The following is a 27,300-nucleotide window of genomic DNA, read 5'->3' on the forward strand; positions in this document are numbered from 1 at the left end:
TTGGCACAAAAACTTTCTCAGGTTTGCCAAAGATTGAACAATAATGTAGATTTCTATTTAAATATTTGACAGACTCTTTGCATAGCAATGGTGAAGTTTCAAATTCTTCCATTTACTCTTGTCGATTTTAGGAGGCAAGTACATGAGATGTTTGTAGAATCTTGGTCTGTCTACTTTTACACATGATATTGATATAATACAGCAATAATATATATCCATAAGTTGAGGCCTTTGGTAATATATATTATTAAGAGTGCAATGAGTCCTCAAAGTTGTGTTGTGATCCTGAAAGCAGGATTTTATATGAAATGACTTGAATAACATTGGATTTCATGTTAAAACTGTAGTTAGCTTTTGTAGGTTCTTCATGAGAAAGCAAAATATTGTGTGGAATCTTATAGGAGCCTGAACAATGTCGGCTATGGTGAGAAATGTGACAGAATGTTGTGAGAAGTTTAATGAGTCCAATCTCCACATTGGCAGCAACTCAACGCATGAATTCTAACTAAGTTACAAGTATTGAGGCAAGATTGTCATTAGGGAGCAGTGAGTTACCAATTAACGGAAATCTTTGCTTGTTGATAAGCTTATTAACTGCATCTGATTAAAATGCAAATTCCTATAATACCACCTGCTGCAAGTAAAACAGAAGCCATAAATTCTTGACTTGGAAGTCAAAGTGGGTCCTTGGCATCTGGAGCTTGCCACTTGTTCCAAAGGGTCTCCATGTTAGATACTAGGTATCAACCTCTCAAAGAACATAGCATTGGCACTACCCCATGTCTGTGAATATAGGTATGCAACATGTGCAAACCTATAAGTATCTTCATAGCCCATCGATCCACTTATAGTATGGTTCTGAACTTCTATGCTGCATCTAAGGCTACAATGTCAATGGTCATGATAATGCTGCAGCAAGGAGACTGTGTGCTCAGGGACATAGATGGCCAGCCTTCAGCAAACTTGATTCATTCCATGTGATATTAAAAAACAACTAGAGGGACTGGATATTACAAATCTTATAGGCCCTGGTAACATTCCAGAAATAGTCCTGAAGACTTGTGCTTCAGAACCTGTTGTGCACCTAGCCAAGCTGTTCCAGTACAGTTACAGCACTGGCATCTACACAATGTGGAAAAGGCCCAGGTATGTCCTGTGCACAAAAATCAGGACAAATCCAACCCGGCCATTTACTGCCGGGTCTACTATCAACCATCAGTGAAGTGATGGAAATGATCATCAATGGTATTATCAAGCAGCACTTGCTTAGCAATAATGTGCTCACTGATGCTCAGTTTGGATGGCCTAGAACCCACTCAGCTCCTGACCTCAAGGAAGCCTTGGTTCACACATGATCAAAGGAGCTGAATTCCAGAAGTAGGTGAGAGTGACTGCCCTTGATAGTAAGGCCACATTTCACTGAGTGTGGCATCAAAGAGCTTGAGCAGAACTGGAGCAATGGGTATCAGAGGGCAAGCATTTCCCTGGTTGGAGTCATAGCTGGCACAAACGAAGTTGGTTGTGGTTGTTGGAGGTCAGTCAGCTTGGCTTCAGGACATCTCTGCAGGAGCTCCTCAGGGTAGTATCCTGGGTTCAACCATCTTCAGCTGCTTCATCAATGACCTTCCTTCCATTAAAGGTCAGAATTGGGGATCCATTGATGATTGCACAATGTGCAGCACCATTCACAATTCCTCAGATACTGAATCAGTCCATGCCAAATGAAACAAGATCTGGATAATATCGAGGCTTGAGCTAACAAATGGCAAGTAACATTCATAAGTGTCAGGCAGTTACTGTTTCAACATATCACATCCTGTGGGTTGCCGTTGACCAGAAATAGAAGTGGAATCATCAGGTAAGTAACTATAACTACAGGTCAGAGACACTTACCTGGATGAGTGCAACTCCAACAACACTGAATAAGCCTTCCACTATCCAGGACAAAGTGACCTTGCTTGATTGGCACAGCAGCGCAAACCTTCACTCCCTCAATGCTAATGCTCAGTAGTAGCAGTGCGTACCATCAGCAACATATACTGCAGAAGTTCATCAAGGCTCCTTCGACACTACCGTACCAACCTACAAGCATTACTATTTGAAGGACAAGCTTATCCAATCCCCAAAAACATTCACCATCCTGACTTGGAAACATATCACTGTTCCTTCACTGTCGCTGGATCAAAAACTTGAAATACCCTCCCTCAGGGCAATTGTGGCTCTACCTACAACATATTGACTGCAACTGTTCAACAAGGCAGCTCACCACCACCTTTTTCAAGGGCAGTTAGGGATGGGCAATAAATTAGAGTGGTGCTGGAAAAGCACAGCCGGTCAGGCAGCATTCAAGGAGCAGGAAAATCGACATTTCGGGCAAAAGCCCTTCCTGATGAAGCATCTGCAGTCCTCACTTTCGCCATGAGCAATAAATGTTAGTCCAGTCAGAGACACCCTCATTCAATGATTGAAACAAAAGTTTAAATATTTCACATTGCTAAATTCCTACAGTGGTAAAATGACAATGTTTAAATATAAAGTAAGTTTAAAAATATGAGAGAAAAATGTAACCTGCTGCTAATGGTACATCTTTGTCACTGATATTCCTGCTTCCTGAAACATCTGCCCTTGATCTTCTTGCTCATTGTAAACCCTCACCATTCCTCCAGCCTTCAAATTGTGTCTCTTCTCACTCTCCAGCTTCTGAGCTTTGGCCTCCCCCTTCCTTCCTAATCTCGGAATAATAGCCATTCGTACTCCCTGACCTCTAAGTTTTGACCTGCCCCCAATCCTAACTCAACTTCCTTCCACTAACATCACCATTCAAGATCAAGATCCAGATTCAGACCAAAGTTAGAGCTCCAACTTTGTGCAAGTGTGGGTCCTGCTAGTTCAGAAATGTTGTGGCATTTCTAATCCATGTTTCTTTAAAGTTTTTCCACTCATCCCTTCCCTCATTTGACCTTTTGCTGTACGTGTGAACATTGAGGCCAGGAGCAAATTTTAAATTCACTTATTAGAGATGTGGATTGTAACATTGCAAGGATTAGAGGATTCGAGCTACAGGGCGAGGCTGAATAGGCTGAGGCTGTTTTCTCTGAAGCATTGGAAGCTGAGGGGTGACCATATGGAGGTTCATAAAATCATGAGGGCCATGGATAGGGTGAAAAACCAAGGTCTTTTTTCCCAGGATAGGGGAGTCCAAAACTAGAGGACATAGGTTTAAGGTGAGAGGGGCAAGATTTAAAAGGGACCTGAGGGACAACTTCTTCACCCAGAAGGTGGTGTACATATGGAATGAGCTGCCAGAGGAAGTGGTGGGGCCTGGAACAATTATAACATTTAAAAGGCATCTGAAAGTGTATGCAAATAGGAAGAGTTTAGAGGGAATTGGGCCAAATGCTGGCAAAACGGAATAATTCAGTTTAAGATATGTGGTCGGCATGGACAAATTGGATGGAAGAGCCTGTTTCTATAATGTACAATTTTATCACTCTGTAAGTACCCCAGCACTATGAACCAGCACTTCCATGACATTAAGAGTTCCAGTTTTAGATTCAATACAGCTCTTGAACAGGATCAACAGTGCAAAATGAAGTGACATATGGATTGGTCAGGGAGAGGAAAGGTGCAGTAAGCTTAAGTGGAAGCTTTGGTGTAGTGATAATATCATTAAGTTAGCAACATAACTCCTCACGCTAATGACCTGGGAAGATGGGTTCAAGAACTGCCATGGCAGATGATGACATTTGATTTCAAATCTTGAATTAAAAAAAACTATTGTGACAGTGGCATTGTTAACTAGAAAAAAAAATCCACTAGTGCTTTTTAGGGAAAGAAATCTGCTAACCTTATCTGGCCTGGGCTACTTGTAATAAATATTAGTTTTGCCAGTGATGCCACCAAAGCATAAGGAGATGAGAAATTACATCTAATTTTAAGTAATAAATATTTAACGGAATGACAAAAAATATCTGCTCGCCTGAACAAATTACTTTTCAAGTTTGTTCTTTGTTCATTAATATTTGGCTTGCAATCCCGACTTTGTTTTTGTAATCCTTAAAGTATGTTTGCTTGTGGAAATTTGCAATTTGAAAAGGTATGCAATGTTTTTAAGTTGTGTATCAATTCCTGAACGATCCAAATGTGTAATGGCCAAAATTGGAAAAGCACAGATATATCAGAGGTTTTGTGGAGTTGGATGAAATAATAAAGGTGGGCAGGGGCTAGGCTCTGGGGAGATTCAGAAACAAGGATGAGAATTGGAATGAGATGTTGCTGGAATGGGCAGTAGCATGGGCCAACAAACACCCGTGGTGATGGCTGAATGGGATTTCCTGAGAGCCTGGTGTATGTACAGTAGAATGTTTTGTATGACCTTAAATCTTGGAAGGTTCAAGGTGGGAGACCAGCCCTACAGCACTGAGATGCCCGCGCCTCTGAATTAGTCTCTTGCACTGCAATTCTTCAATCTTATTGCTCCATCATTTGTGGCTCTGTGTTTCAGTACGAAGGCCTAAAGTCTGGAAGTTCCCCTTTAAACCTCTCCACCTCTCTACCTCAATCCTCTCTTTAAAACTTACCTCTCTGGCCAAATTTCTGATTGTTTGCCCTCATAATGCCTTTTGTAGCTTGGATCATACCTAAGTTTTGGTGGTGCTCTTGTGAAGTATTTGGGCATTTTACAATGCTAAAAATGGCCTATTAAGATAGGTTGTTGTTGCTGTTTGTTATTGTATGTTATTGGTAGTTTTGTTATTTACTCTCTGGAAATGATTTTTAAGAGGGTCTTTGGAGTGGATGAAGTATTTAGAGAATTCTTCTTATGCTCAAATGTGACTAGCTATGAAATCTCATGGTTTGATGTGCATAAAAAGGATTGGTACATTGTTGGCGATCGGCTATGTCAGGTTAACTCAGATGGTTAGCATGTGGTTTGAAATATTACCAAACACACTTGTACCAATTCCCAAACCTGCTGAGATAAACTTGAAATTGACCTCTTAGCCCTGTAATGGCAAACTGTCACTGACCAACAAACTGCCAAAGCAATGTTCCAAGATGAAGCATCAGCAGACAATAAGCTGTGGGCCTCTCTTCAGGCAGATATTATGTGAATGCATAAATGAATGTGGACAACATTATTGTTGCTGCATATGACAGAATCAACAAATGTTATTTCTGAAGCTAGCCAGGGTAGAGTCTTAATGATAAGTCCTGATTAACTGTGTAACATTAAAAATTTGTTGCTGTCACTTTTTGTTGCTATTACTGGGGATAACATTTCATAGATTTTTTATTCAACCTATTCAGGGATGTTATTACAGTCTCTGGAGTAGGTAGGATTTGAACTCAGACCTTGTGACTCAGATACAGGGATACTATCACAAGAACCCAAATGTCCTTTTTTCTTTTGTGCCCATGTTTCCCATCATTGACAGCAGCTGACTTATCATCTGCTTCACATGATTTATGAATCAGGCAACAGACCTTTATCCCTGCTCACTCTTTTCTATTTGCTTCTACTTTGGGCAGTCTGGTTTGCTGACATCAAATTGGATAAGAACACCGTATCAGAAATTTTTGCCTCAATTTTCACTTGGCCAAACCCTTTTCACTTGCAGCTGCAGTTAAATGTTTGCAGTGCAGTTGGTGTCAGGGGAAGGAGCAATGGTATTACTGGACAGTGGGCACCCAATGTGCAAAACTGATTGGTTACAAAGATGTAATGTTCCCAAAGTTCCAAGTGCCGCTCAAGTGGATAGTGAGGATGAAATGAGCTGACAGCTAGTGGACAAGCTCAGGACACTGTTCAGTGAACTCCAGTATTCCATGTGTTCTGCAGTGCTGTTGAAATGGGAAGGTTGATTGTGCATTAAAAAAAAATACATTAATTCATACACCTTCTGTCTTTCTGTCATGTTTGTACACCTATTATTATGGTGTGCCTCCCTCCCCCTCCAAATGTATGTCTTGCCATGGAAGTTAGTACCCTAGCATTGTAGGTCTGACATTTCACCCACAACATTATTATTAGAGTCAATAATATAAATGATTGGATCTTGTTTGATTTGGAGTAGTCATTCCATTTGGACAGAGTGAGATGTGGTATGTTTTTCATTGCACTACTGGCTCAATTTTATTGAGCTCATTCCAAAAAGATGGAATTTGCCTTCGGGATGGGGACTGGAGTAAAATGGGTAATACCAATCTAATGAGTAATGCAGTCCATTCTGCATGAACATAGCTACTGGGTAACAGAGGCACAGACTTCAACATTATTAAAACAACAGACACATTGGATGGAATGTTATATGGGCCTGAGCCACATGGTAGAACCAGACAACAAATGTGACAGGCCTATCTGGATGTCAAGATCACCTTGTTCCATCCTCGATGCTTTTTCCAAGCAGTGTGGTGAGATTCTTGCTAGGCAGCGAATTGCCAGTTGCTGGAGATTATCACCTGATAAATGACTTATTACCACCACAGCTCATGAGTATTCAGTCTGCAGTCTCACAACTTGCCAGACAAACCAGATGCTGAAGAAATCGGTGAAGAAACCAGAGCGGATTCAGGTCACCATTTATTTCGAATGACATCCATGTTGAAAATCGGGCAGGCTCCATGGTCATTGGTCATATACGCACATGCACAGACACTGGCATTTGATATGTGCCATGTTCTAAAAACCCTCATGGCACATCTCTAATTCACTTGCAGATCAATTCTGCACAGCACTGCTGCATTGCAAGCTACACTGGTAACCATGCACTCAAGGACATATACCCATGCTGTATGTCCAGGCCCTTTGTCATAGAACTCATTCGATCTGAGTCTACCTGTATGCTTACCTCATTGTGCTTGCCCCCTCAGCCAAATATACCAAGCTGGTATTACTGCTGCAGCTCTGAGGAAGGGTCAGTGGACCTGACACATTAACTCTGATTTCTGCCACAGATGTGGCCAGACCAGCTGAGCCATTCCAGCAATTTCTGTTTTTGGTTGTGACTTACAAAATCCACAGTTCTTTCGATTTTTATTTAATATTACTGCTCTCTTGGCTTGCTGTTTAATGGTAATTCAAAGCCAGGAAGCTTTGTCATAGTTGTTAGCATGCCTCAGTTTATCCTCAAGGGGATAGATAGCCACTGCTTAGAGTGTCTCGGCAAAGTTAGTCAACAGTGGTCTCCAATATCAGTCCAGCACTGCTTGGAGTGTTAAAATAAGGCTCCTCCCCTCGTAATAGGTGAACGTATCAAGCAGTACACCACTTGCCTTGACTGTTTCTGCCCTACTGGAGGCTGTTTTCCTCCTGGAATAAGACAGAGGGATGTACTTTCAGAGGTGAAAGTGGGTAACACCTATTACTGCTGATGCAGTTGGGGAATATACTGAGACAGTGAGTAGGCAACACAGAGAACTTGCAGGGTTAGTGGTGTCAGGGGTTGAAGAAATACACCAGAGCAAATGGGGAAGGTGTTGCAGGATCATTGAGAGTGGTAGAGCACGAGCCTTGGCTCAGTAGCAGAAATGGAACAAGCGTGAGGCACTGGAGAGAAGATGGAGGCACTTACGCTGGTGAAGTGGGAAGGCCTTTAACATTTTTCCAACAGTGCTGAACAGCTGAGACTGCTTTAGACTTGGTGCTAACCTGAGACCAGACTGGCTTGGTCTGGTGCCATGGCCTCCACTGCTGGTCCAGGGCAGAACAACGTTCTGTGCTTGCACCTACCTGTAAAGCAGAACCTTCAGCACTCTGATAGCAAAGTGGGACAGCAGTTTCTTCCTGTCTGCCAATATTCAGGGCAAAGTTCAGGAACAATGCACAGCAGCTCCAGATTGACAGACTCCCTGTGTGATGCACGCTGAGGTTTTACAGATGGATTCTGGGTAATCCAAGATGGAGGACGGGAAACATTTCTGGCTGTAAGAGCTGCTCCTTTTTTTGAAGTATTTTGGTGTTGGAGGTGATTTCCTTGAATTCCAGGAGCAGCAATTACTGTTGCATTGTTTTGGAACTTTGGAAAAAAAAAGCCAAAACAACAGCAGTTTAAAAGGGAGAAGGGCAGACAAAGGAAGCACATGGTGAGAACAGTGCAGGAGAGAGAGAGAGAAAGGGAAAGGGAAAACCTGCACAGTTACCGTCTTTGCTGTTTGAATTCGTGTATGGCTGGACATCGGTGTGCATCTGGGAAAATTGTCAAACAGTGAAATTCATAACTAATCTTGGAGGAACTGTTGGGTGAAGTTCACAGCACAGAATCAGATAAGTTAATAGTTGTTTTAAGTCTGTCCAATAGAAAGGCTGCAGTAGTGGGTGCAGTGGATTCTTTCTTGATTATATGTTTTTGGAGATAAGTCTCTTGATTAAACTTAAAATATAAGCCATAGCTATTAATTTCACCTGGGGCAGTGTTTGTAAAGGAATAAGACGGTGTTATTTTCTCGGTCTGTAGATTGTGAAGGAGCAAAAATGGCCTTTGCAGTGATATGTACTTCTTGTCAGATGTGGGAGTTTAAAGAGAGTTTCAGGGTTACTGCGGATTATATCTGCCATAAATGCTGTTGGATGCAAATCTTATCAGATTGAGTGGATCGGTTGGAGAAACAGATAGCAGCGATGAGGAATTTGCAACAGCTACAGTATCTGATGGATGGCAGTTATAGAAAGGGGGGAAAGTCTCAGATACAGTCACATAGATGGGTTAACTCCAGGAAGGGTAAGAGAGGTAGGCACCTAGGGCAGGAGTCTTTTGTGGATATACCCATTTCAAACAGGTATGCTGGTTTGGAAAATGTAGGGGTGATGGATTCTCAGTGGAACGAAGCACGAACAGCCAAGTTTCTAGTATTGAGACTGGCTCTAATGCAACAAGGTGTACTAGTAGAGACTGGCTCTAATGCAATAAGGGGTACATCGGCTTCCAAGAGATCAATTGTGTTAGGGGATTCTGTAGTCCGAGGTACAGACAGACGTTTCTGTGGCCAGCAGAGAAAAAGCAGAATGGTGTGTTGTTTCTCTGGTGCCAGGATCAAGGATGTCTCAGAGAGGGTGCAGAATGTTCTCATGGGGGAGAGAGGCCAGCAGGAGGTCATTGTCCACATTGGAACCAACGACATTGGAAGGGAAAAGGTTGAGACTCTGAAGGGAAATTATAGAGAGTTAGGCAGAATTTTAAAAAGGAGGTCCTCAAGGGTAGTAATATCTGGATTACTCCCAGTGTTACGAGCTAGTGAGGGCAGGAATAGGAGGATAGAGCAGATGAATGCATGGCTGAAGAGCTGGTGTATGGGAGGATTCACATTTTTGGATCATTGGAATCTCTTTTCGGGTAGAAGTGACCTGTACAAGAAGGACGGATTGCACCTAAATTGGAAGGGGACTAATATACTGGCAGGGAAATTTGCTAGAACTGCTTGGGAGGATTTAAACCAGTAAGGGGGGGGGGGGGGAGGGTGGACCCAGGGAGATAGTGAGGAAAGAGATCGATCTGAGACGGGTACAGCTGAGAACAGTAGTGAGTCAAACAGTCAGGGCAGGCAGGGACAAGGTAGGCCTAATAAATTAAACTGCATTTATTTCAATGCAAGGGGCCTAACAGGGAAGGCAGATGAACTCAGGGCATGGTTAGGATCATGGGTCTGGGATATCATATCAATTACAGAAACATGGCTCAGGGATGGACAGGACTGGCAGCTGAATGTTCCAGGATACAAATGCTACAGGAAAGATAGAAAAGGAGGCAAAAGAGGAGGGGGAGTGGAATTTTTGAAAAGGGATAACATTGCAGCTGTGCTAAAGGAGGATATTCCTGGAAATACATCCAAGGAAGTTATTTGGGTGGAACTGAGAAATAAGAAAGGGATAATCACCTTATTGGGATTGTATGACAGACCCCCCAATAGTCGGAGGGAAATTGAGAAACAAACTTGTAAGGAGATATCAGCTATCTGTAAGAATAATAGGGTGGCTATGGTAGGGGATTTTAACTTTCCAAACATCAACTGGCACTGCCATAGTGTTAAAGGTTTAAGTGGAGAGGAACTTCTTAAGTGTGTACAAGACAATTTTCTGATTCAGTATGTGGATGTACCTACTAGAGAAGGTGCAAAACTTGACCTTCTCTTGGGAAATAAGGCAGGGCAGGTGACTGAGGTGTCAGTGGTGGATCACTTTGAGGCCAGTGACCATAATTCTACTCATTTTAAAATAGTGATGGAAAAGGATAGACCAGATCTAAAAATTGAAGTTCTAAATTGGAGAAAGGCCAATTTTGATGGTATTAGGCAAGAACTTTCAAAAGCTGATTGGAGACAGATGTTCACAGATGTTCACAGGTAAAAGGACAGCTGGAAAATGGGAAGCCTTCAGAAATGAGATAACGAGAATCCAGAGAAAGTATATTCCTGTCAGGGTGAAAGGGAAGGCTGGTAGGTATAGGGAATGCTGGATGACTAAAGAAATTGAGGGTTTGGTTAAGAAAAAGAAGGAAGCATGTGTCAGGTACAGACAGGATAGATCGAGTGAATCCTTAGAGTATAAAGAAAGTAGGAGTATACTTAAGAGAGAAATCAGGAGGGAAAAACGGGGACATGAGATAGCTTTGGCAAATAGAATTAAGGAGAATCCAAAAGGGTTTTACAAATATATTAAGGACAAAAGGGTAACTAGAGAGAGAATAGGGCCCCTTAAAGATCAGCAAGGCGGCCTTTGTGTGGAGCCACATAAAATGGGGGAGATACTAAATGAATATTTTGCATCAGTATTTACTGTGGAAAAGGATATGGAAGATACAGACTGTAGGGAAATAGATGGTGACATCTTGCAAAAATGTCCAGATTACAGAGGAAGAAGTGCAGGATGTCTTGAAACAGTTAAAGGTGGATAAATCCCCAGGACCTGATCAGGTGTACACGAGAACTCTGTGGGAAGGTAGAGAAGTGATTGCTGGGCCTCTTGCTGAGATATTTGTATCATCGATAGTCACAGGTGAGGTGCCGGAAGACTGGAGGTTGGCAAACGTGGTGCCACTGTTTAAGAAGGGCAGTAAGGACAAGCCAGGGAACTATAGACCAGTGAGCCTGACGTTGGTGGTGGGCAAGGTGTTGGAGGGAATCCTGAGGGACCGGATATACATGTATTTGGAAAGGCGAGGACTGATTCGGGATAGTCAAAATGGTTTTGTGCATGGGAAATCATGTCTCACAAACTTAATTGAGTTTTTTGATGAAGTAACAAAGAAGATTAATGAGGGCAGAGCGGTAGATATGATCTATATAGACTTCAGTAAGGTGTTCGACAGGGTTCCCCATGGGAGACTGATTAGCAAGGTTAGATCTCATGGAATACAGGGAGAACTAGCCAGTTGCATACAGAACTGGCTCAAAGGTAGAAGGCAGAGGGTGGTGGAAGGTTGTTTTTCAGACTGGAGGCCTGTGACCAGTAGAGTGCCATAAGGATCGGTGCTGGGCCCTCTACTTTTTGTCATTTACATAAATGAAATGGATGCGAGCATAAGAGGTACAGTTAGTAAGTTTGCAGATGACACCAAAATTGGAGGTGTAGTGGATAGCGAAGAGGGTTACCTCAGATTACAACAGGATCTTGACCAGATGGGTCAAAGGGCTGAGAAGTGGCAGATGGAGTTTAATTCAGATAAATGCGAGGTGCTGCATTTTGGAAAAGCAAATCTTAGCAGGACTTATACACTTAATTGTAAGGTCCTAGGGAGTGTTGCTGAACAAAGAGACCTTGGAGTGCAGGTTCATAGCTCCTTGAAAGTGGAGTCACAGGTAGCTAGGATAGTGAAGAAGGCGTTTGGTATGCTTTCCTTTATTGGTCAGAGTATTGATTACAGGAGTTGGGAGGTCATGTTGCGGCTGTTTAGACCATTGGTTAGGCTACTGTTGGAATATTGCGTGCAATTCTGGTCTCCTTGCTATTGGAAAGATGTTGTGAAACTTGAAAGGGTTCAGAAAAGATTTACAAGGATGTTGCCAGGGTTGGAGGATCTGAGCTACAGGGAGAGGCTGAACAGGCTGGGGCTGTTTTCCTGGATCGTTGGAGGCTGAGGGGTGACCTTATAGAGGTTTACAAAATTATGAGGGCCATGGATAGGATAAATAGGCAAAGTGTTTTCCCTGGGGTTGGGGAGTCCAGAAATAGAGGGCATACGTTTAGGATGAGAGGGGAGAGATATAAAAGAGACCTAAGGGGCAACCTTTCCGCGCAGAGGGTAGTACGTGTATGGAATGTGCTGCCAGAGGATGTGGTGGAGGCTGGTACAATTGCAACATTTAAGAGGCATTTGGATGGGTATATGAATAGGAAGGGTTTGGAGGGATATGGGCCGGGTGCTGGCAGGTGGGACTAGATTGGGTTGGGTTATCTGGTCGGCGTGGACGGGTTGGACGGAAGGGTCTGTTTCCATGCTGTACATCTCTGTGACTAAGTGTTGCAGATGCAAATAATGCCAATTGATTTTGGGATCACCATTGAATGGTGGGTTGTGCTGCAAGGTGCAAGGCCAGATGGGATGGAAATTGGATGTGAGATAATCATGGGCGTGGTGGATAATTAATGAAACATGTTTGATAAGACGAAGCGAGAGAATGCACGAGGTGTCATGGCTGCAAACCCTCTAAAACCCTGATTGCAGCTTGGACTTCAGCCCTTTAAAACCTACTTGAAAATCATTTGGTGCAATGTTCCCAAGAAGAAACTTAAATAAAACAAATTCTATGACAGAAATTCTTCCATTGAGTTAAAAGATCCAGCAGAGCTGTCTCTGGGAGTCTGCGCACAAACGTAAAACAGATCCCTTACAGAGCCGGAGTTTCCATTGATTTATACATAATTGCTCGTGCCATTTTTTTTGCCAAGGCTGTAAGTTGAAAGATACCTCAAAATCCTAAAAAAAATTACTTGATCTTGGCTTACTAAACTAGACATTAGGAATAGTTGGCCATTCAGCCCTTCAAGCCTGCTCCATCATTCAAAATGATCATTTCTAAAGGATAAATCTCAGCATAATACTCGTGGATTAGCCTTTCAATGGCAAGTGTTATAACCAAATGGAGTGCAGTGAGATTTCTGTTTTTTTTATTTTTTATGGAGGACAAGTGGTGCACTTAACATTTTGCACCACGGAAATCCATTCTTAAGTAATTCAGAGAAATTACAGAGTTAGCAAATTCAGTAGAGTTAGCTCAGATAAATTTTAAAGATCATATAATTTTCTCAGTTTTAAGGTATGAAGTTTACTTTTAATCATTGAGTTTCTGAAGGCAAGTCCTTTTCCTCTTGCATGGCATAATTAACGTTGTCTGAAGGCCTAATCAAGCTGCATTCTCCCCAGTGGAATGATTAACTGTGTACTTAAGAGCAAGTATGAATTATTTATTAAACCTTTAATTTTTTTTCAAAGACTTACAGTTTTGTATAACTGACAGAGCCATTTTATAATAAAGCACGGCAGCCAAATAAATGGATTCTGGAATAAAAGAAAATGCACTGCAAGACATATAAAACTATAGGCCAAGTGCTAGAAATTGAGATTAGAATAGTTTAGGTGGTTGTTTTTGACCAGTGCTGACTTGATAGGCCGTAGAGCCTTTATCTCTGCTGTCAACCCCGATTGCTCTATGACACGTAGGCAGTGGAGTTATTGTGGCCCATGGTGGTGAGCTTGGAGGTTGGGAGTAGGGGTTGCTGCTGGTAAAATAGAAGGAGCTAATGAATGCAGCTTCATTGCAGCAGGTTGGGTAACAGTTGGAGACTGCATACTGAATAGAGGGACTTCTATTAACCAAAGGCCAGAATTGACTGATCCAGTGGAGGGGTATCTCCTTCACCTGAAACCGTCTGCTGATCTATATCCTGACGAGTTAATACTGATGTGCAAACTAACAAAAGGCATCCCTGTGATCTATGTCAAGTCCAAAAATGTGCTGCTGGTGCACAAAATTTCTGTCCAGAAATACAAGTGATTGAAGTTTACTTTTCTAATGCTGTTGGTTTTGCCATCTTTCAGATTAGTGGAATTGCTAGATATATTAGTGACTCTCGTATGCCTATAATTCTTCACTATGTGTCGTTTCTGAAAACCGTAGTTGTGGTAGTAATGCCTTGTGATTAACCTGCTTGAAATTAACTGTCTTTTCAATGAAACTGTTAGGGTTTGTACAATTTTGTGATTCTGCCAACAATAATGGTTCCTCTAAGTCATCCGTTCAACTGAATGACATGGTCACACAAATCATTAAATTTATTTTCATTAAATGTCGCAGCTTGGAGTTCCTGCTCAACTGTGATGGCACATTCAAGCATAAACATAACAGAAATTTAAGGGTCTTTTGCACTTGATGCAGTTCAAAATTTTCAGTTGTCTTTTGCACCAGTTTTCAAACCACTATTAAGTTGGCCATACCCTCATATTTAATTACTGCTGAGGGTTTCCACTAACTACTTGTTTGCAAGCCTTCAGGAAGGCTTTAGAAATGAAGCTAACTATTCAGGTGCAAGGGCACCTGAGGTGCATTTTAAAAGGTTTTAACAATGATCTTTAGTTCAATTTATAAGAAACTGACTAATGCATCCAGTATAACTAAAATACTTTCTACATGTAGCTGCTCCCAGTTCACTTTGATCAGCTCCTGCCATTTTGTATTAAAATCACCTTCCTCCAATCGAGAATTTTTATTTCCAGTCCATCTTTGTATTTTTCCATGACTACCTTAAATCTTACCAAGTCGATCATTGAAATGCTGCTCGACTTGTACCTGTTACCTTACTTTGTTCACTAAAATTAGATCCAGCACATCCCCCTGTCTTGGAGTTTCTACGAGCTCGGTTAAAAAGCTCTGCTGGATACATTTTAAGAATTCTGCCTCCTCTAAACTTTTCATAGTTTGTCAATTCTGGTTAATATATACCAATACATCTTGTGGACGGTGGCATTTCATGAAGGCCAGCTTGCCGCCCTCTTTTTTTAAAATTAGTTCACAGGATGTGGGCATCACCGGCTAGGCCCGCGTTTATTGCCCATCCCTAATTACCAGAAGGCAGCGAAGGGTCAACCACATTGCTGTGGGTCTGGAGTCACATATAGGCCAGACTGGATAATTAGGACAAGGACAATTAGGAGTAGGCAAAAAAAAATGCTGGCTTTTCCAGCAATCCCTACATCCACTGAAAGAATAAGAAACAAATGGCATTCACTTTGCAATCCCACGTAGGATCATAGAATTAATACAGCAAATTTGGTTTGCTATGTCTGCATGGGTTCTGCGAGCATTTTAACTATGTGCCAATTGCTTGCCTTTTCTCTGTAATGCTACGTGTTGTTTCTATTTAAGTACCACTGTCAGAATCAAGTTTCTGATTTTGTTTCTGATTTCCAGCATCCACAGTTTGTTTTTGTTTCTATGTAATCATCTCCTACTCTCTTAAATTGAACAAGCCACCACCACACTTCCAGGTAGTGCATTCCATGCCTGAATTCTTCTCAATTCACACATGTCATAATGCAGCTGATATGCAGTGTTTGGTATTCTTCTGAATTTGAAACTGTGGCTGAAATGAAGCACATTCCATCCTCAGCACAAGCATCTCTCATCTTGACACAACATGTTTATCGAAGAAAGCATAAATTAAAATTAAATTGCTTTATTGTTTGACCAGATTTGCACACACTTGTCGCCAGGAGAGCTGGTTAAGGTTCAAACCTTTCCTGGCAGTGATGTGTTGCATTATTGAGAACATAACGTCTTACCACATGTACAAGTCAAGAGTTGGTATTCAAGCCCATTCATAAGACAATCAATCAAGAGTTAACAATCGCAGAGTTGAAAATACATGTTAAGTCAAGCACTGGTGTAGCAGTAATTTAGCAGACAAAGTCAAAATATACCCAATGCTGCAGAAATGGAATGTTCAACAAAAACAAATGAACTACACAGAAGCTGTAAGTGTGTTAGGTGGTTAATCATTAACTGCTCACAGTACTCTGAAAGACTCAAAACATAGGCCATTGAGTTTAACAAATCCATTGACTGAGGTGCTTTTGTAAAATGCTTATCAATTTTCTGATAATAGACTGATGTTAATATCCTTTTGGGAATGATTACATGTAAACAAAGTATCTTAACGTGTTGCCTCTCATATGGCACAGGGACCAAACCTGAGTGTTGGCCGGTTGTGAGAGTTATGTTCCTCACTAGTGCTGAAGGTTTGACATTTTCTTTTCTAAATATTGGTGTGCTTTTGGCATCAGCATCGCACAACAGTTCTTGTGGCAGAATTGGCTCTGTTAGTACCTAATAAAGAAAGACTTGTATTTACACAGCATTGTTCATGATCTCAGCATGTTCCAATATGCTTTAAAGACAGTGAAGAGCCTTTGAAATAAAGTCACTGCTGTAATATAAGAGACAGTAAATTTCTCAGTTAGCTCAAACAAACAGCCGAAGTGATATATTTGGCTGAATTTTCCAATGGGTGGCAATCACAGTCTGATTGCAATATGTCTCCTACTTTTATGTTAAGAATGAACTCCACATTTCCAAGAGGAAATACTGATCTTGCAGTATCTTGTAGAACGATAGAGCGTACCTTCAATCCAACTGTCTCCTCATTGTGGAAGATAGTTAGGGAAAGGCAACTCCTGCTCCCTTTTTCACAACACTAGTTGTCTTATTCTCTGATTTAAATATCTAGAAGAACAGATTGCCACTTCAATTGCCAATTTGTCACTAATGGAAACCTAAGCATTTAAGGTCAGGGTATGGTGCAGGTGCTATGCAGGAAGAGTGCCATGTGGGTAGGGTGCTCGATGGGTGAGATGCTGGGTAAGTAGAGTATCGGGTGGCTAGGGAGCCAGATGGGTAGGTATCAAGTGGGGACAGACCTAGGAGCATAAGGTGGGAAGGGTGTCAGGTAAGTGATTGAGTATTTGGGTAGATTGTTGTGGTTAATGGGTTCTGGATCCAGCACGGACAGTGTATTTCTGGCAAGCAGGAGGGACACATTAGTCCTGGGGGAGAGGGTGTTCTGGAGTCATAGAGTTATAGAGGCATACAGCACAGAAACAGGTCCTTCAGCCCAACTCACCCATGCTGACCAAATTTCCCAAACTGAACTCGTCCTATGTGCCTTCATTTGACCCATATCCCTGTAAACCTTTGCTATTCATGTACCTGTCTAAATGTCTTTTAAGTGTTGATGTACCTGCATCTGCCTCTTCCTCTCGTGGCTTGTTCCATATATGCACCGTCCTCTATAAAGTGATTGCCCCTCATGTCCCTTTTAAATCTTTCCCCTGTCACCTTAAAAATATACTCCCTGGGTTTGAACTCCCACAGCCTGGGGAAACAACCATGGCTATTCTGCTTATCCATGGCCCCATGATTTTTAAACCTTTATAAGGTCACCCCTCAACCTCCTACACTCAGGGAAACAAGTCCAAGCCTATCCAATATTGCTTTAGAACTCAAACCCTCCAGTCTTGTTGGATCCCTGATGGGAGGGGTGCGGGTTGGACAAGTGTGGGTTGGAGGAGGGGATTATCAATACCCATGGAGGAGAGGTGTTGAGTCTGGTGGTGGAGTGGCGGGGGATGAGGTCGGAGGGTGATTTCACAGCCTGGAAGTAGATGATGTCTCAACTCCTGGAAGGAAGGAAGGAAGTGTTGGGGTTTAGGTATCAGGTCCTGTGGGAGGGTTGTGCTGAGTACCAGGACTTAATGGCTGATCGGCATTTCGGTCCCAAGTGGAAGAGGGGTTTGTTGGCCCATCGCTAAGGGGGTGGTGCCGAGTCCCAGGATGAGACAAGAGTGACAGGATCTGGGGTGTGAGGAGGCCGTTGGGTCCTGGAGGGAGAGTGAGTTGTTGTATATCAGGAGAGAGAAGGTTGTTTGGTCCAGGGCTGGTATTGAGGTTTCAGGTTCTGGATGGATTGTCAGCCCAGGTTCTGTGAGGTAGACACCTAGTTCAGGGTGCATGTGGTCGGCCAGGGTGTTAGTTTAATAGCTACCCAAAAGTTAGACTAAGGTAGACTAGGTCCAGTCTTTCCTGGATAGCCGTTAACTTAACTGAGCAGAGTCTTCCCAACTCCCAGTTTAAATGAATAGTTTTGGAGGGTTCCAGGTGTAGGGGAATTGCCCAGAGGAATCTTTGATTTGCTGGATATTTCCCTCGAATATTGGGAAATTCCGCAGGTTCTCAACACAGATCTCCCATCAGAGCTTCAAAAACAACTGCATGCCCATCAGAGTACATAGTGCAGTATGTGTTTCTGTGGTAACCAAAGACAATGCTATCAGCGTTGCATTAGGGTTCAACTATTGTAATCATTCAGAAAGCTTAATGCAATATTTTCTAGCTTACTTAACTAATAGCATTGTAACTTATTTTTGACAGCATAGCTTTGTTCTGAAATCTTTTGCACTAGTTACGAATATGTTACCACATAAAATGCAGGCTGGAATCAGAAGGAGTGAGCTATTCCAACATCACTTTTAATTTTGAACTTGTTTTAAATTTGAAATAAGTGTATTGTAGACCTACACCTCAAATTTGTCATCATTTATAACTGGAATAATATTCATGTTCTTTCCCTATTCTTCCCAGTTTAAGTGAGAAAAGATCAATTTTAGTCTCCTTTTGTGTGAGAGAACCTGGGCAAGATGAGAGTGAATATTATGCAGCTGTGTTTGTTACAACAGTTCTTGCCTTGTTGCATCTTTAACCCTGCTGCTTTTACAACACACCAAACCAGCTGCTTAACACAGTCTTTTATGTTAATGTCATAGTCCGTATGATGCTCAGGGAAGCTTATCAGAATCAACCCAGCAGTTTTGTATATGCCCTTGTATGGCCAAAAGGACTAGGTATGTTCTTCTTCTGGGCCCTGCAAAGGAACTCTGGAACTCAATATGCTGCTTTGGGCACTGCCGTCCCTCTCATCACATACACAGGATCCTTTATGAATTTGGCTTTGAGAGAGAGAGAGAGAGAGAGAAAACATGCTGCCAGCTTCCCAACCAAGAATTAAAATCCCCCTTAAACTCTGCAATGCAGTAAGTGCCGATACCTTGCAAGCAGAACTGATTCGGTGGATTTATAGAGGGTGAATATCATTGGGCTCACCCAAATGACCTCTCCAAGTTCAACATATATTCTGTTTACATGTGTAAGTGGGCTTTCTGTCCGTCTGCCTCTGATTGGGAGAATCTCTATGTTGATGCGAATGTTGTTACGATGTCTAAATTTGATGCAGAACTCTAATATACCGGACTTCCGTCTCTCTTTAAGAATGATTAAATTTCTGAATAGGCAGAGGGCTGAGGAAGTGTGTTATCTGCCTCCACTTCCATTTTGAATGTGATTAAGCTGAGGCTCGGTTTGCCCTCAGATAGATGAAAAGGATCTAATGGTGTTCTTGTCAAAAAGCAAAGGAGTTTCCTCAAATTCCTAATGAATATTTATCCTTCATTCAACATCAGAGATCAAAAGATCATCTCGTCATTATCATTGCTGTATGCAGATTGGTAGCCACATTGTTAGAATATAATAAAGACTATGCTGCAAAAGTGCTTAATTGGCTGTAAAACAAATTGAGAGGACTGGTGGCTGTGAAATATCTAACATAAATCCTCATCTCTTTCTGTTTCTTTTTTTCCATTTTGTGAAACAGTTTACCATTTATAAAACATAATGTAAAACCAAAGTATTATAAAATACTTCAGAGAGCCAGTAGCCTAGTGGTATCATTGTTGGACTATTAATCCAGAGACCGAGGTAATGTTCTGGGTACAAAAACAGAAATTGCTGGAGGTCTGGCAGCATCTGTGGAGAGAAAGGTTCACTGGACCCAAAATCAGAGTAATCAAATGTCGGGGCCCTCCATTTTGTGTTCAGCAGCAGGAAGAGCAAGAGCGATGACCGGGGACTGCCAGGAAGGTGAGTCACTGATTTAAAAACATACCTCATGAACAGGTGAAGCGCATGCTGAGCAGGAGTGAACACGGACTGCTGAGTAAGTGAAGTAATTTATTTGGGTGGTTGCGTTACCTGAAACTCTACTTAGGTAGTGTCTCCTACCCACCCTCCTCCTCTAATCAAAAAAAGGTTCTGTGCGCTGGATTGGTAAGGTAACTAGTACGTTTTAATTTTTTAATTTTTCAGTAGTCTCTTTGGAAACTTAGAGTGGGAATGGTGGTTAGGGCAGTTGAAAGTTCCTCTTGTAGAATGTGGGAGGTAAAGGTCACCACTAGTGTCCCTGCTGACCTCATCTGCGGGAAGTGCACCCAACGCCAGCTCCTTGAAAACTGCATTAGGGAACTGGACCTGGAGCTGGATGAACTTCAGATCATTCGGGATGCGGAGGCAGTTGTTGAGAGGGGTTACAGGGAGGTAGTCACACCTCAAGTACAAGAAAAAGACAGATGAGTTACAGTCAGAGGACGGAAAGGAAACCAGGAGACAGTGCAGGATCCTCTGTAGCCGTTCCCCTCAACAACTGTTTTGGATATTACTGGGGGGGATGACTAACCACGGATAAGCCATGGGGTGTAGAATCTGTCCTTGTTGCTTGGAAGGGAAGTGGGGAGATGAGCAGAGGAGACAGATAGGAGGTTCTGTGGGAACAAGAGAGATTCAGGTTGGTGTGTTGCCTTCCAGGTGCCAGAGTTCGTGATATTTCGGATCGTGTTTTTGGGATCATTGAGGGGGAGGGAGAGCAGCCCCAAGTTGTGGTCCACATAGACACTAACGACAGAAGTAGGAAAAGAGATGGGGATTTAAGGTAGAAATGCAGGGAGCTAGGGTGGAAGCTTAGAGCTAGAACAAACAGAGTTGTTATCTCCGGTTTGTTACTCGTGCCACGTGCTAGCATGGCAAGAAATAGTGAGAGAGGAGTTGAACATATGGTACAGGGATGGTGCAGGAGGGAGGGTTTTGGATACTTGGATGATTGTGACTCATTCTGGGGTAGGTGTGACCTATACAAACAAGATGGTCTACACCTGAACCAGAGGGGTACCAATACCATGGGAGGATGTTTGCTAATGCTCTTCAAGAGGGTTTAAACTAATTCAGCATGGGGATGGGAACCTGAATTGTAGTTCCAGTGTCCAGGAGGCTGAGAGTTGTGAGGTCAGAAATAAGGTTTCAAGGTCGCAAGAGTGCACCGGCAAACAGTAGGTGATTTGAAGTGTGTCTACTTCAAGGCCAGGAGCACCCGGAATAAGGTGAGTGAACTTGCAACATGGATTGGTACCTGGGACTTCGATGTTGTGGCCATTTTGGAGACATAGACAGAGCAGGAACAGGAATAGTTGTTGCAGGTTCTGGGATTTAGTTGTTTCAGTAAAAAGAGAGAAAATATTAAAAGAGGAGGAGGTGTGACAATATTAGTCAAGGACAGTATTTTGGTGGCAGAAAGGATGGTTGAGGACTCATCCACTGAGGTAGTATGGGCTGAGGTTAGAAACAGGAAAGGGGAGGTCACCCTGTTGGGAGTTTTCTATAGGCCTCCCAAAAGTTCCAGAGATGTAGAGAAAAGGATAGCAAAGATAATTTTGGATAAAATCGAGAGTAACAGAGTAGTTGTTATGGGGGCTTTAACTTTCCAAATAATGACTGGAAGTACTGTAGTTCAAGTACTTTTAGATGGGTCAGTTTTTGTACAATGCGTGCAGGAGGGTTTCCTGACAGTGTGTAGACAGGCCAACAAGGGACGAGGCCACATTGGATTTGGTACCAGGTAATGAACCTAGCTAGGTGTTAGATTTGGAGTTAGGTGAGCACTTTGGTGATAGTGACCACAATTTGGTTATGTTTACTTTAGCAATGGAAAGGGATAGGTATGTACTGCAGGGCAAGAGTTATAGATGGGGAAAGACAATTATGATGCGATTAGGCAAGATTTAGGATGCATAGGATGGGGAAGGAAACTGCATGCAATAGGCACAATTGAAATGTGAAGCTTATTCAAGGAACAGCTACTATGTGTCCTTGATAAGTATGTACCTGTCAGGCAGAGAGGAAGTGGTCGGGTGAGGGAGCCATGGTTTACTAAAGAAGTTAAATCTCTTTTCAAGAGGAATGGGATATGGGCTGGGTGCTGGCAGGTGATACTAGATTGGGTTGGGATATCTGGTTGGCATGGAGGGGTTGGACCGAAGGGTCTGTTTTCATGCTGCACACCTATGATTCTATGATAAGAAGGCTTATGATAGAATGAGATGTGAAGGCTCAGTTAGGAGACTTGAAAGTTATAAGTTAGCCAAAAAAGACCTAAAGGGAGAGCTAAGAAGAGGAAGCATGGGACATGAGCAGTCATTGGCAGATAGGGTCAAGGACAACCCTGAAACTTTCTATAGATGTATCAGGAGTAAAAGAATGATTAGAGTAAGATTAGGGACAATCAAAGACAGTAGTAGTCTGAGGAGACAGGGGAAGCGCTAAATGCATATTTTTCGTCAGTATTCACACTGGGAAAAGACAATGTTGTTGAGGAGAATACTGAGTACAGGCTACAAGCTACCGAAAGGTTTGTTCTGCACTGTAATGTTCTGTGTTCTATGTTCTAGACTAGGTGGGATTGAGGCTCACAAGGAGGAGTGCAATTCTGGCAAGTGTGAAAATAGATATGTCCCCTCAGCTTTATCCTAGGATTCTCTGAGAAGCCAGGGAGGAGTTTGCAGAGCCTTTGGCTTTGATTTTTATGTCGTCACTATCAGGAATAGTGCCAGAAGACTGGAGGAGAGCAAATGTTGTCCACTTGTTCGAGAAGGGGAGTAGAGCCAACCCTGGTAATTATATACCACTGAGCCTTATTTCGGTTGTGGGTAAAGTGTTGGAAAAGGTTACTAGAGACAGGATTTATAATCATCTAGAAAGAAATAAGTTGACTAGAGATAGTCAGCACGATTTTGTGAAGGATAGGTTGTGCCTCACACACCTTATTGAATTCTTTGAGAAGGATACTAAATAGGTGGATGAGGGTAAAGCGGTTGATGTGGTGTGTATGGATTTCAGTAAAGCGTTTGACATGTTAAGCTATTGCACAAAATACAGAGGTATGGGATTGAAGGTGATTGAGCAGTTTGGATCAGAAATTGCCTTGCTGAAAGAAGACAGAGGGTGTTGGTTGATGGGAAGTGTTCATCCTGGAGTTCAGTTACTAGTGGTGTACCGCAAGGATCTGTTTGGGGGCCAATACTGTTTGTCATTTCTATAAATGACCTGGATGAGGATGTAGAAGGATGGGTTTGTAAATTTGCAGATGACCCTAAGGTCAGTAGAGTTGTGGATAGTGACAAAGGCTGTTGCAGGTTTCAGAGAGACATAGATAAGCTGCAGAGCTGGGCTGAGAGGTGGCAAATGATGTTTAATGCAGAAAAGTGTGAGGTGATTCACTTTGGGAGGAGCAATGGGAATAAAGAGTACAGGGCTAATGGTAAGATTCTTGGTAGAGTAGATGAGCAGTGAGATCTCAGTGTCCATATACATAGATCCCTGAATGTTGCCACCCAGGTTGATACAGTGGTTAAGAAGGCATACGGTGTGTTGGCTTTTATTGGCAGAGGGATTGAGTTTTGAAGCTATGAGGTTTTGTTGCAGCTGTACAAAACTCTGGTGTGGCCACACTTGGAGTATTGCGTACAGTTGTCGTCATTGTGTTATAGGAAAGACGTGGAAGCATTGGAAAGTGTTCAGAGGAGATTTGCTAGGATGTTGCCTGGCATGGAGGGAGGGTCTTATGAGGAAAGGCTGAGGGAACTGAGGCTGTTTTGGTTTGAGAGAAGAAGGTTGAGAGGTGACTTAATTAAGACATAAAAAATAATCAGAGGGTTAGATAGGATGGATAGTGAGAGCCTTTTTCCTGGAATGGTGATGGCAAGCATGAGGGGACATAGCTTTAAATTGAGGGGTGATAGATATAGGGCAGATTTCAAAGATAGTTTCTTTGCTCGGAGAGTAGTAGGGGCGTGGGATGCACTGCCTGCAACAGTAGTAGACTCGCCATTTTTGAGGACAGTTAAATGGTCATTGGATAAACATATGGATGAAAATGGAATAGTGTAGGAAAGATGGTCTTCAGATTGGTTCCACAGGTTGGCGCAACGTCGAGGGCTGAAGGGCCTGTGCTGCACTGAAATGTTCTATGTTCCATGTTCTATGATCTAATCAGTGTTAACATTTTGGTGATTAACCAGTGACCCTTTCTGTCCACAGTTGCTGCCAGACCTACTGAGCCTTTCTAGCAATTTCTATTTTTGTTTCTGATTTCCAGCATCCGCAGTTCTTTTGACTTTTATTTAATGTCCTGCATATTTGGGTTCAAATCCTGCCATTGCAGATGGTGAAATTTGAATTCAATAAAAATTTGGTGTTAAGAGTCTAAATGATGATCATGAAATCTTTGTTGATTGCCAGGAAAAGAAAAACTCATCTTTCACGAAGGAAACTGTTGCCTATACCTTGTCTGGCCTACATGTGACTCCAGACCAATGTGGTTGACTCTTAACTGCTCTCTGGGCAATTAGGGATGGGCAATAAATGCTGACTGAGCCAGTGATGCCCTACATCCTGTGAATTAGTTTTTAGGAAATTTAAAAAAAAAATACACTATTTAAATATAAAATTGCAACTGAATTATATATGCAGACCCCAGTCCAGCCCTGCACAGAATTCTAACCCTGCTTTGCTTGATGAGTGGATCATTCTGTTCTCCATATATTAGAAAGGTCAGCTGGAATATGATTTTCATAAAGATATTTACGATCATTCATTTTCACTGAAAGATATGGTAATGATTGTGTTGAATGCTATAAACCACAAATTAACGATAATAATGACTTTGGCATCCCTCAATTCCTGGTTACTGGTGAGACAGGTTTTCTGGATCGTTGATCCTTCGGCTAGCTAAACCGAGGCTAACCTGCTTTGAAACTTTGTAGCTGCCGCTAGTGCACAGGTCTGCTATTGAAAGGATTAAAGTTTCCCTACTGTTTATTGCTACCAACGTTATTTGGTTAAATCGTGGTAAAGATACAGCGAGTTGAACAAGAAATACTGCACAAGCACAATTTTGTGCAAATATGAAAACCACAAAAGAAACTGGTCAATCTTTGTATCACGGTTAATTTAATCATTCACTTCACCTAAAAAGGTCGTGTAAGCGTTCATTAATATTTTGTGCAACAGTGTCAATGATCTTTTGTAATGGATAAAAGATGCACATGGATAAATGATGAATATTTTATATTTGCACAGGATCTTGTACTTTCATTTATACTATTTTCCGCAGGATTTGGGCTTTGCTGAGTAGGCCATTCAGCAATACTTCAGTGTAGCTTATGCATTCTACATAATAGAAATGAATTGTGAGATAATTTAACTGATTCAATTTCCGTTTTGTTGAATTAAGTTTCTCAGGGACCTGGCATTTGAGGTTAGCTAAATGAAATTTCTCAGAAAGAAATCAGGTAAATAATCAGTCAACAATGGGATGGAAGTTAAAGGGTGCTGATAGAGCCGTGGAAGAGCAAATTACCTCTCAAATTTCAATGCTTGCTGCATTTATGTAGCATTGGGGTGGAGCGACAGATGGAATTTGCTGGAATGGTTGCATATTTCATCAGGAAAATAGAGAATGCATGAACATATACCTAGAGAGTTGTCAAAGTGTATGACTTGTTTTCTGATGTAATAACAGAGGTGAACAATGTAAATGCATTTAAAAGGAAGCAGGTTAGAAATCTAGGGGGAGAAGGAACAGAACAACATGCAGATATAATTTGACGAAATGAGGTGGGAGGAGGCTTATAGATCAATTAGCCAAAATAACCTGCTTCCATTCTGTGAAATCCATATAACTGTATAGTTTTGCTCATATAGTTGTACATGAGCAAGAAGCAATCATGCAGAGATTTCCCTCCAGAGATTCAAGTGGGGTGGACCTCATAATATGGAAGACTGGAAGTGGTCTTTGAAGGAGCAGAGTTGTTGATTCGGATAACCTTGTTTCAATTTTCCTTAACGGTATTCTTTTGAGATTGAAGTTAGTGAAAAGAGACAGGGAGATGATCAAACACCGTGAACTGATTAGAGTTCCAAGAGGCAACTGAGCCTGATGTGAGACTGATTTGACAGAATATTAGACGAGGTGTTTATATGAATGTATGTACATTCTTGTTATTTATGAGATTGAATCTAAGAGAATCTGGTTTGACTACTTCTAGGGATGCTGAATACAAGGGATTGCAACTGTCACTTGATCAAGTAACAGCAACAAAACCATCCTTTTCATATGCAAACTCAACCCCAACCATCACGGACACAAGGAAGACAAGCAAGTCCCGTCTTAGCCGAACAAAATCCAAGCCAAGAACATCACCGTATCCACAGGTGAATATCTCCAATTGCTGTTATGTTTGAGTGGGTGAGCAAAAACCTTAAGAAAAGCTGTGACACATGAACACTGTCAGCGCTTCATGACAGGATACTGGGACCCATGTTTGCCTGAACACCTAATTTTGAGTGTAAAGCAATAGAGATAAAATTGTTAAGTTTTAATTCTCCATGTTATAGCTTAGTAATATTCCCAAAGCAGTTGCTTCCAAAATGCGATAAAGATTGCTATTTTATTTAATGCCATTAATACGAAAATACATTGAGGCTAAAAGTCAATGAGGATGGGCATACAAGGGTGTGCCTATCCAGAAAGTACATTGCCAACCCCACGGTGAGTCAAGGTGAAAAGGTCATGCTGCTAAGGACACATCTGAGGCTTTCACACATCAAAAGACAGCAAATTGCTGGATAGCTTACCAAGAGGTTATCACACTCTTCCCTCAGAAAGACAATAAGGTGCCAAAGTGATCCTCTTTTTCTGATGGTTTCAAATTTAAAAAAAAGACTTCTGCTTTTTTTTCTATAGATTGCTGTCCCAGCCATTGATTAAATCAAAGCATTAAATATTCTAAAGAGCTATGTTTTCTTTGAGAGAGCTCATGCAACAGATTATGGCTCAAAACTGCAAAAACATCATATTATCATATAAAAACCAATATTTCCTATAGCATTGTAGTGTACTGGGTGCAAAGATCTTCTGTAATTGGCTGCAGAGGTTTAGACAGTGCACAGAGTGCAAAATGTCCCACTGTATAGGTCCCCTGTGCACCGGGTGTCTCCACTCAGAGCTTACACATTATTTAACATCCCCAATTTATATGTAAATTAGTGACAAGATACATGGTACACCAAGAATGATTCCAGAAATTCCAGATGTCA

At 41.9% G+C, this 27,300-nt stretch overlaps 1 protein-coding gene across 5 annotated transcripts in view; it reads left to right on the plus strand.

Moving 5' to 3' along the window:
* sim1a (SIM bHLH transcription factor 1a) overlaps positions 1–27,300 on the plus strand; it is a 92,994-nt gene that overhangs the window by 41,216 nt on the left and 24,478 nt on the right. For all 5 annotated transcript variants that reach the window (XM_072553200.1, XM_072553190.1, XM_072553210.1 and 2 more), the window contains exon 10: positions 26,250–26,415. In XM_072553200.1, coding sequence (XP_072409301.1) covers positions 26,250–26,415 — 166 coding nt within the window. The remainder of the gene's footprint in view (positions 1–26,249; positions 26,416–27,300) is intronic.

This window comes from Chiloscyllium punctatum, chromosome 3 (genome assembly GCF_047496795.1).
Source record: "Chiloscyllium punctatum isolate Juve2018m chromosome 3, sChiPun1.3, whole genome shotgun sequence".
Classification (NCBI taxonomy): Eukaryota; Metazoa; Chordata; class Chondrichthyes; order Orectolobiformes; family Hemiscylliidae; genus Chiloscyllium; species Chiloscyllium punctatum.